This window comes from Colletotrichum lupini, chromosome 10 (assembly GCF_023278565.1).
Source record: "Colletotrichum lupini chromosome 10, complete sequence".
Lineage (NCBI taxonomy): Eukaryota > Fungi > Ascomycota > Sordariomycetes > Glomerellales > Glomerellaceae > Colletotrichum > Colletotrichum lupini.
In genome coordinates, this window is record NC_064673.1 from 530730 (window position 1) to 541132 (window position 10403).

The window sequence follows — 10403 nt, forward strand, 5'->3', positions numbered from 1 at the left end:
ATCCCACTGGACCACTGGACCGTCCGTCAGCGCCCCCAAGGTCAGCCGGTTGTGTTTCGCACCCCTTCGTTGCCATCCAATGCAAGACCACAAGGCCGTGCATAGCCGTCAACAATATTCCCCAGGAAATCGAGCACCCGGTGGAGGTGAGAACTTTGAATATAAGTCGCGGCCAAGTAAGCCCCCTTCAGCTCCCTCAACCGTCCGATAACCAACACAGCCACCGTTGCAGGAGTCTCTGTGCTGTCGGGTTCGCTATCGAAAGCAAATCGACCCTAGCTGGATTACTTATGCCTCCCCCATCATGACTTACTAAGTAGTGGCCACCCAACCGGTCGGTTCCTAGCCCACTGACTGCGTGTTGCTTTGTGATTAGGGCTCGGTTGGCATTGGTACTCCTATTGGGGAGCACCAACACGGCCAAGGTTTGCAGTATATGCGTAGCAGTGTTGCTCTTTACAGACAGTATCGACCAACACCTCGGTATCCCATCGGCTTGCTGATGATGGGCCCGAAAAGCTCACAGTGTCTAGACGTCATTCTTACATGGAGGCCAATCCAGCTGAGCCACAGTGAGGCGCATGCTCAAGTGGCTCAGAGGCACCCTTTGATACATAAGCTTACCAAATCATCTCTTTAAAAGGTATATGCAGATTAAGGTCCACCGGTGATCGGAACTAAAGCCCTTCAGCTACCTATCAAAGGTACCTTACCTCACTTAGAGCTCCCCTGCTCCAAAGTACTACAGGGCGTCACTTACACCGAGCCTTGGACTTCGATTCACCGACCACACGTCAGTTGCTAGCTATCAAGACTCACAGTCGTCTCAAAAGCGAACATGGCTTCTCTAGTAGCTGCAAAGAACCAGCTGCGTTCTGTCATGAAGGACAGGCTCGCTCTCATTGCCCACGAATCCATCAACACTCAGAGTAAGACATTGCTTCCAATGCTGCGTCCCGACGCCGTCTTACCTTGTCCTCCTAGGCCGAGCAGTATTTGAGACGCTCAAGACCTTTAAACCATACGTGGAAGCACAGAGGGTCAGCGTCTTCCTCTCTATGTCCTTTGGCGAAATCCAGACAGACCAAATCGTGCGCCACGCTCTGTCAGCAGGAAAGCACGTCTACGTTCCGTACTTACACAAGTCGCCTTTCCCGCCTGGGGAGACGCCGCCCAGGGTCATGGACATGGTCCGTCTCCGCGACATCCACGACTACGAATCACTTCAACCTGACAAATGGGGCATCCCCAGCATTGACCCCGAGACGGTACACCAGAGAGATCGCGTCCTAGGCGAGCCTGGTGCCGAGTCCCCTGATTCCTCCTTCTTGGACCTGATGCTACTCCCCGGGGTCGCATTCGACGTCGACGATAACTCGGGCTCACTACGGCGCCTTGGACACGGAAAGGGCTTTTATGATCTTTTCATCCGCAGGTACACGGCAAAGTATGACGGGGAGCTGTCGTCTCCCAAGCGTCCTGTATTGCTCTACGGCCTGGCTCTCGCGGAGCAGTTCATCTCTCGACCCTCCGACGGACCTATTCCCGTGGCTCAGCATGACCAACCACTCCATGGTCTCGTTTTGGGCAACGGAAAGGTCAAGAGGCCGGCAGATAGTTCCCACAACAAATAGCTTTTCTTCTCTTCTTGCCGCCTAGCCTTTCGGGGTGACAGATCCGTGGTATCAACTTTTTGTGCAATCGCCCCAGAGCGTGCTTCGCCTTTGCGGCGTCATCCTCTCAACTCGAGTCGTTCTCTAGCTCGATAAACTTTGGATCAGCGACACGTTGTCGCCCTTCAACAATATTTGTCCTGCGTGCAGGTTAGCAAACCCGCGCTTGACATCTCTGGCGTTGGAGCGGCATACCCAGCGGCCTCCTCTTCTCTTCGGGGTTCGTCTTGGTCACCTGCTTCACCTCGACTGCGTCGTCAATGACGAGGTTCATGAACTCGTCGAAACCCTATTCCTTTGTTAGCCGTCGCGTTGAGCCGTATAGGTGGGAGAGATCACGCGCGCACCCTAATCTTGCCCTCAATCCGGATTGACAGCTGCTCGTACAGCCAGATTTGCACCGTGGTGTGTTGCCTGCAAGAGGTCAGTACAAGAAAGTTCAAGGATACGGAACCAGAACTGACTGGAGGAGCTTGAAGATGAAGTTGATGGGAGGAAGCAGGACTCTGCGACCGCCACCGCCTCCACGTCCAGTCATTTTCGCGTGTGTGAGTCGGGAATTGAAGCGGTTAGGTGATCGGGCTCGGATGGCAGACGTTTGGTGCTCGTCGGTCGCGTTTGGCTCGTGTCGATGAAATGTCGTGGGGCAATTGGTCGCAGGCTGAACGAGATCGCAGAGAGGCTGGCTTGGTGCTAGGTCCGATGCGCAAGGCTCGGCCAGTCGCTGGGAGAAATTGGACGGAGCGGGCGAAACGATGTTCCACCTGCTGGCAGACCCCACAAAATCAAACAGATCAATAGGAGCTGGTTTATGGCATATAATTATGGGCCCAATCATGTGCAGGCCGCTCTCAGTGACAGGCCTCCCCCTGCAACACTCTGCTTGCCTATGGACTGGAACCTTGGAAAACAGCCGTCGTTGTCAAAGATACTTACCCCTCCACGCCATTTCGGGCGGAAGCCTGAAGTACCTTTCTGGCAGCCATAGTCCCCAGGTTAAGGTACCCTGCCGTCTGTCTTCGAGATGCCCTACGAGAGTGCTATGTGGTAAAACCTTCTTAGCCGGGTTTAGTTAGGTTACCTTAGGTTCCTTGTGCTCTGATCCGCCCGCTGTCCCGCCAGCCTGACTGACGTTTTATTTACCTTTCGCGAACCTCCCTCCACCACCCCCTCCATCTGCCACTTTTGGACCATTGTCGGCGCACTGCTTTGATAGCCATTCAATCTGCCACCCCAGCAGCTCGACGCTCCTTACAGCCCGCAAAGAGCTCACCTCCTCCCTCTGCTGCGCGAGACTTTCGACTTTCCTTATACCACACGCCCTTGCGGTTCCCTAGCGCGACGTCAAATAGCACCACAACCGCCACCTTCCTAAACTGCCACCTCACACCGAAATCGCTCTTGGTTGCCCGCGCCATCCATCCCCCGCGATATATACCGGCCCAAAATCATGGCCACGAATGGTGCTTCGGAGGCCTTTGCGCCCCAGGATGTCCTATCGGCTATGGTTACGATGCGTGGTGGCGAGCAAGAGAACAAGAAGAAGGCGCACGCCTACTTGGAACGGTTCCAGAAATCTGTCAGGACACCCGGACACGGAGCGAATGACCAACACCCTTGCTAACGAATGTCTGCAGAACTCTGCGTGGAGCACCATCTTTGGTATTCTCAAGGACAGCGCAGAGCCCGAGGCCCAGCTCTTTGCGGCCATTACGTTGCGCGGAAAGGTAGATAGGTGCGGCAGTACTTGATGCGACAGCGAGCTCACCATGGCGTTTTCCAGATCACCTACGACCTTTCGACGCAAGTCCCAGAAGCCGAACTCCCTGCGTTGCGGGATCAAATCCTTCTCCTCCTCAAAGGCTTCGCCGCCGGCCCCAAGCCGATACGAGTCCAGCTTTGCGTCTGTCTGGCAACACTAGCGGTGCAGATGACGGCATGGAAGGACGTCCTTCCCACGGTGGTCTCGTCGCTCGGTGACAGCGTCGAGAGCCACGCAGCCATCCTCGACTTCCTGCGCGTACTGCCCGAGGAGGTGACCGAAGGCCGCAAAATCACCTTAACTGTATGTGGATCACGGAAACATCGAACGGCCTCTCACTTCCCGCGACGTGGTTTTACCGGGCCGATTTCAACAAGGATCAGAGTCTAATTGGCAATGATAGGAAGAAGAGCTTTCCGAGCGGACCAAGGAATTGCTGGGTGACAATACGGATCAGGTCGTGCAGCTGCTCATCAACTACTCACAGTCTTCTGGTAATACCCGTCTCCCTTCGAGCCCATTTGCGGTCGAGACTGACCCTTTCCTGTAGCATCCGCCGCCCAAAACCCGCAGCTGATGGAGTGCATCACATCATGGCTGCGCGAGGTCCCCGTCAGCACCGTCGTCAACTCCCCCCTCCTCGACGTTATCTTTAACGGTGTGGGCAACGATTCGGCTTCCCAGGAGGCGGCGGAATGCTTGTGCACAGTCTTTAGAGAAACGCGGGATGTGGATGATAATCTGGAAACAATCCAGATTCTGCTCCCCCGCGTTATTGCTTTGCGTCAAAGAATCGCCGTGGTTGTCGAAGAGGAGGACACCGAGATCTACAAGTCTCTGACCAAGATCTTCGCCTTGGCAGCCGAGGCCTGGGTCGTGGCAATTGCCCGTGAGCCCGGCCATTTCAGGCCCCTCGTGGACGCTGTTCTCGAGTGCGCCGCCAGAGACAAGGACCGCGATGTTATCGAGCACACATTCCAGTTCTGGTACGAGCTGAAGCAGTACATTGTTCTGGAGCGCTACATTCAGGCCAGACTGGAGCTCGTGGACATTTACTCGAAGTTGGTCGACATCTTGCTCACGCACCTGCGATACCCGCAGTCCGAGTCTGCGAGCGAGACGGATCTTTTCGACGGTGACCGCGAGGCCGAGGAGAAGTTCCGCGAATTCAGACACCAGATGGGCGACACTCTCAAGGACTCTTGCGAGGTCATGGGAGTGACGGACTGCCTCACAAAGGTGCTCGAGGCCATCAAGGTCTGGATGCACAGCTACGCCGGTCAGGCAACGGCAACTTCAGTTCCTCACTGGCAAGAGCTTGAAGCACCCCTTTTCGCCATGCGTGCCATGGGACAGATGGTTGACAAGGAAGAGAGCATTGTCCTGCCTCAACTCATGCCTCTTCTCGTCCAGATTCCCAGCCACGAGAAGCTGCGCTTTGCCACTATCATGGTACTGGGTCGCTACACCGAGTGGACTTCGGCCCACCCCGAGTACCTGGAACCGCAGTTCAACTACATTGTGACGTCTTTCCAGACGGATTCGAAGGAAGTTGTCAGAGCTGCGGCCATGGCCATCAAGTACTTCTGCACCGATTGCAAGCAGCTCCTGAGCGGCCAGGTGATCCAAATGCAAGAGTTCTACGACCAGATTCTCGACAAGCTGCCCGATCAGAGTCAGGAGGAGATCACGGAGGGCGTTGCCAGCGTTGTTGCTGTGCAGCCGCCCACCGAGATCTACAAGCTGCTCAAGCTTTACTGCGACCCGTTGGTGCAGCGGCTGATGAACAAGGCCAACCTTGCGACCGATGACAAGGGCAAGCTGGCGCTCGCAGGTAAGTTTTATAAATGCATCTTCGGGGATATATGACTAACTAGCCTTTAGACCACCTCCAGCTAATCACCATCTTCATTCAGATCGTGGTGCCGTATGTCGGACCTGGTGAGGAGAACCCGGCGGTCAAGTACTGGCAGGAGGTCTTCCCCGTGTTGGCAACGATCCTGGACAACTTCATGGGCTTCGTTCCGATTTGCGAGAGGATCTGCCGCTGCTGGCGAAACATGATCATCTCCTACCGCACTGCCATGACACCCCTGCTGCCGGAGATGGCCAACAAGCTGGCCGGCGGCTTTGCTGCGTCGAGACAAGGCGCGTTCCTCTGGGTCACGGCTGCCATCCTGCGCGAGTTCTCTGAAGACCGGGAACACGTCAACCAAGAGATTACGCAGAGCATCTATGCCTTCTTCGAGGCGCAGACCACGACATTCCTGCGCGTCATGAGCGAGCTGCAGCCGAGCGAGCTGCCCGACGTCATTGAGGACTTCTTCAGACTCCTGATTGACGCTCTTCTCTACTACCCTGGCAGGATCGTTCCGTCAGAGCTCCTGGGGCCCATCTTTGAGGCTGCCATTTACGCTCTGACTTTGGAGCAGCGCGATCCGCTCTCGGCGACGCTTCACTTCCTCCGTGACCTTCTCACGTACGGGGGTGATAACCCTGCGACGTCTGATGTCCTGCCCCCGGACGTGGCTGCTCAGATCCGTGAGGTGGTGAGCAAACTTCTTGCCACGCACGGCGAGAAGCTGGTCAAGCAGGTCATGGCTGGAATGATGATTACATTCCCTCGGGATTGCTTCGCTGACGGTAGTGGTGTCTTGCTGGCCATGTTCGAGCTCTTCCCCGCCCAGACGACGACTTGGGTTGAGAGCACTATCCAGCTCCTGCCTCCGGGCACCATCACACCCGCCGAGGCCAACCGACTCATGGCCAAGATCAGAGAGCGTCTCAGCGGCAACGACCCCACCGCCATCAGACAGGTGAGGGCGCTGTTGCAAGACTTCACCAACACATATCGTCGGCGCTACGTGGCTCCACGTGAGGGTCTCGGTCAGCTGGAGGCAGCTCGCTTCCACTTCACTGGCTAAGGATGGATTTTCTGATGGAGGAGGGTTTTATAAAGGTCACGACCGCCTCGAGTGCTGTTGAAAGCAGCTTTAGGGGACTGGATAGGGGTAATGTGTTGCCCATCGAAGGGGGCCTAGAGATTATGATCTTGGAGGATGGGAAATGGCGAGGTGGGAGACGGAGAGCTTCCGCTAGGTCTGGCTGGATGCGGATAGCATTAGGATGAATGACACCTAGGCTCCAGGATTACCCACTCGTGTCCTGCGGCCGAGGCAGGTAGAGGAAGACAGGCAAAGGGGCATTTCGAAGCCTAGTTAGAGGCAATGAGTGAGGGAGCGGAAGGATTTGGGTCACGATTGCGGTGCAGTTGTTGGGGACGCACCTCGTTCTCTGCAGAGAAGAGACAAAGATGATAGACCGAGATCTGTGAGCATACATGGCTAAACATGTTTGGGGCGGCAAAGAGCGATGGCCTTTCACAGACCGACTGATAGGGGCGCATTGCCTGGTTAGAAATTCAAAAGTTTCAAATGCATTTCTTTACTGCTCATGGTAACCCTGCAATACATGGCGATGCTGGCTTTTGTTTCCTTTCGGCTCTTTGGCTTGACTGAGCAACAAAGAATGTTGAAGTACGAGTTAGCTTCAAGATGGGCTCAGTCTTAAGATCATCTTATGGCCGGCTGATAGGGGATTCGAGAGGCAAATTTGTGTCTGAACCTACTTGGTGACTTAATCATTGAAACCACCAAGTAAGCCCCATTGAGATATTCTTCTCGAGACTGCTTGGACTACACTCCAGTAAATGAAATCATATAGAGGGGGAATCGTCATGTAGGTCGACGCTCTTAAAGACACGCCCTGGTAGGCAACAGAACCCCTGCAGGTGGCCCGGGCTTCGCATGCACTAAACGCCATTGGACACAGCTTAATGACCCAACGCAAGCACCGCGACTTGGACCTGCTCGACGCGACAACGGCCAAAAAAAAGTAAGAGCAAGAGATGTCTCGTCATGATTGCTTCCCGACTTCTCCCTCCCCGAACCACCCTTGTTTCCCCGTCACACTTTCCGTTTGCTTCTCAGCAGTCGAATGAGCACTGGTCCAATGCCAGGTCGCGATACGAGGTGATCAGCCTTCACCTAGCTCGAGGCAACTGCCTTCTTTACCCGACAACCTATCCCGAATTACGACGGCACACTGCGACTTGTTATTGCCTCTCCCACCAACTCCCTGCGTGCAATCGCTCTCTTGCGAAGCTTTGATACGAAATCAAAGCACTCGGACGAATCAAAGGCTTCACTCCCCGCCGCAAACATGCCTCCGAGCAGTGGCACAAACCGAATGGCCCAGTACGCCAGGAATGCGTCCATGGACTCGGGCCTTCCGAACGGAAGCAACAACCAGGCAGATCAACTACGATCCGGGGCAACTGGCTTCCCTACTCGACAGACCATCACTGAGTCTGCGAGGCTGCCTGCCCCCAAGCCTCTCACGTCTGGCATACCCTTGGTGTCCCACATCCGCCAGCCTGAGCCAGGCCTTGCCCAACCTCAATCCGCACCGCCCATGCATCCTCGCCAGCCTCTGCCGGATAGCTCCCCGCCTCCACCGCAACGAAAACGATCCAACTCGCAGAGCAGCGATGGGCCTGGCTTTTGGCCCGAGTCTCACATAGATAGTCAGTTCGGCTCGCCTACCACCCAACGCACCGAGCGATACGACGCCGGCATCGACGATCGCCTCGGTGCGCTGCCGCACTCGCTGCAACCCGCTGCCGAAGTGCCTGCGATGCCCGAGTTTGAGGATACCCATCAGGCAATGGGAAACAACGGGATGCCGAGCTTCATCATTGGCAAGGACGGCTCAATGAGAGTTATGCCAAAGAACCAATATGCTCTGCCCATTACACACGGCGGCATGGCACACTCACGAGAGCAGCAGCATGAGCATGAGGAATACTCGAGCGAACCTCTCTACAACAACCACCGCTCTCCGCAGCGCCAGACAAGGATTGCCATTCACCCCACTACTGTGAAGCGACCGTACGGGCCCCCCGCCTTTGAGGATGACGAGGAAGTCTTCTCGGACGCTCCAACTCGTAAAGTCCCACATCATCAGCAAAACCTGAGGCGTGTTGTTAGAAGAGACAGGCCTCCGGAGTCCCGGCGAGCCGAACTCTTTCCAGAGGAAGAAGAAGTCGACGGCAGCCTGGCTAGTGACTATCCTGCTACAGAGGACGATCACGGTACTCCCCGCGCTAGTCGTAAGAAGAGTATGCCAACGGAAGTGCCTCCCCTTGAAGGCCCACTTCCGATTGCGGCCCGCGGCCAGCGAGACAAATCACGGAAGCGACGTCGTGAGAAGTGTGATTACGGAGACGAAGAGCTCCAGAGGATGACATACTCCCAACTACGCGAGCAACCCTTCGACGAAGATCCTGCCAAGACATCCCTTCCAACGGCTACGCCTCTGAACGGTGACAGTCTTTCAGTCAAGCTCGAACATTTCAAGGACCAGCGCGAATCCGACCAGAAAACCTTCTTTAGCCAGATGAGTGTTGGCGACTGGGAGCGGTCCGGCGATTGGTTCCTGGACCAATTTGGCAGTGTTGCGAAGAAGTTGAAAGAGGCGCGCAAGGAGAAGCGAGACATGGTTGATCGCTTCGAGACGGAGATTGCCAAAAGGGAGGAGGCAGTCCGCGTCCGGACTGAGAACATTACTAAGAAGCTGAGCAAGATCCGCCACAAGGGCGAAGACATGTTGGCAGACAAGGAGGTTTGACAGCATCCTGCAGAATATCATCACAAGGCGCCATGGATCATGTTATCGGGTGCAGGTGCATGCAAAGGGGCGTTCGGATGTGTAGCGAATTTTGATGACACTTTATGGCTAATGATTCATGGCTATCATGACTGGCGTATTGGGGTGGTTTGTTTGTATCATATTCCCGGCGTTGGCACAGGTAGTCTCTATGTCATTGACAGACTGTCCTCATAAAATGAACGATTCCTTGACCGATCTGTCTTTACGGACGACCAGTCTCATCTGATGGCCTGGGCTGTTTGGCAAGATGCCCTTTCTGACGTTATCTGAAAACAGCTCATAGGCAGGGTAGTAGCCGTCGACGAACTTGACGACCTGCTCATCAGTCATGCCCGCACCCCTCTCGCGACGGAGCGCAGCCTCTTGCTGCAGGCGCCAATCGTAGACGTACTGGGTGTCCTCGGCATCAACGTGGATAAAGACGTCGAGGAGATCAGTCATGGCGTCGTACTCTTTGAGCCTCGCGTTCACCAACAGAAGGTGCTCGAGCTTGTGCTTCTGGAGCGTCCTGCTGGGGGCCTTCCACCTGGCTTCCACCTCGGCCCCGGGCAGGGCGCGGAAGCCGACGCACCAGCCCTCGAAGATGACAACCTGGACTTTTGGCTGGCCGGGCTTGTTGACCTCTGTCCACTGGCTCTCGGGGACGCGGTCGCCCTGGCCGGAGAAGGCTGCCTTGTCGTAGGAGGGGACTTTAGTGGGCTGACCCTTGGCGATGCTGTCAAAGAATGCGCGCGCGAGCTGTGTGTCGTGCGTTCCTGGCTCCCCGCGCTGCTGGATGAGGAGGTTCTCTGGGTGAGAGCGCGCGAGGGCGACTTGGTCTGCGTGTGTGAGGTAGAGGTCGTCGATGCTGAAGACGAGGGTGGGGTGGCCTAGTTTGGTGAGGGTGTCGGCTAGGGCGCGGACGAGGGTTGTTTTGCCGACGCCTTGGACGCCGTTGAGACCGATTATGAAGGGGCGTGTTGATGCTTCATCTTGAGGGGTTGTACGGGTTTTGAGGAGGGAGGTGATGAAGGGGATGCAGAGGGGGCTTTTGTCATCGATGATGGGCGGTGCGGTGGAGGCCATGGCGGTGGTGGTAGCGGTACCTGGGGATTGGGGGAGTCACGGGTGATGCCTGTGGATGCGGAGGTGGTCCGGCGAGACAGGTGAGGGACTTCATGGCCGTTTGGACGCCGATGCCGAGAGGTGTCCGGCGGGGTTCAGCGGGATGCGGGGCGGCATGCATCCTCGCGGCGGGT

At 56.0% G+C, this 10403-nt stretch overlaps 5 protein-coding genes across 5 annotated transcripts; 3 read left to right on the forward strand and 2 right to left on the reverse strand.

Moving 5' to 3' along the window:
- Window positions 1-838: 838 nt before the first annotated feature.
- CLUP02_17367 (5-formyltetrahydrofolate cyclo-ligase) lies at window positions 839-1634 on the forward strand (the record flags this gene model as incomplete). The annotated part of the gene is made up of 2 exons (XM_049296279.1): window positions 839-929; window positions 985-1634. 2 exons carry the CDS (start codon window positions 839-841, stop codon window positions 1632-1634), a joined length of 741 nt encoding a protein of 246 aa, XP_049137503.1.
- A 123-nt stretch (window positions 1635-1757) lies between these two features.
- CLUP02_17368 (LSM domain-containing protein) lies at window positions 1758-2211 on the reverse strand (the record flags this gene model as incomplete). The annotated part of the gene is made up of 4 exons (XM_049296280.1): window positions 1758-1813; window positions 1869-1962; window positions 2021-2087; window positions 2138-2211. 4 exons carry the CDS (start codon window positions 2209-2211, stop codon window positions 1758-1760), a joined length of 291 nt encoding a protein of 96 aa, XP_049137504.1.
- Window positions 2212-3123: 912 nt separating this feature from the next.
- On the forward strand, window positions 3124-6359 carry CLUP02_17369 (exportin 1-like protein; the record flags this gene model as incomplete). The annotated part of the gene is made up of 6 exons (XM_049296281.1): window positions 3124-3252; window positions 3311-3400; window positions 3457-3738; window positions 3839-3929; window positions 3986-5269; window positions 5320-6359. The coding sequence occupies 6 exons, from the start codon at window positions 3124-3126 to the stop codon at window positions 6357-6359; spliced, it is 2916 nt and encodes a 971-aa protein (XP_049137505.1).
- A 1297-nt stretch (window positions 6360-7656) lies between these two features.
- Window positions 7657-9123, forward strand: CLUP02_17370 (uncharacterized protein; the record flags this gene model as incomplete). The annotated part of the gene is made up of 1 exon (XM_049296282.1): window positions 7657-9123. The coding sequence occupies one exon, from the start codon at window positions 7657-7659 to the stop codon at window positions 9121-9123; it is 1467 nt and encodes a 488-aa protein (XP_049137506.1).
- A 210-nt stretch (window positions 9124-9333) lies between these two features.
- Window positions 9334-10230, reverse strand: CLUP02_17371 (D-glycerate 3-kinase; the record flags this gene model as incomplete). The annotated part of the gene is made up of 1 exon (XM_049296283.1): window positions 9334-10230. One exon carries the CDS (start codon window positions 10228-10230, stop codon window positions 9334-9336), a length of 897 nt encoding a protein of 298 aa, XP_049137507.1.
- Window positions 10231-10403: the final 173 nt, after the last annotated feature.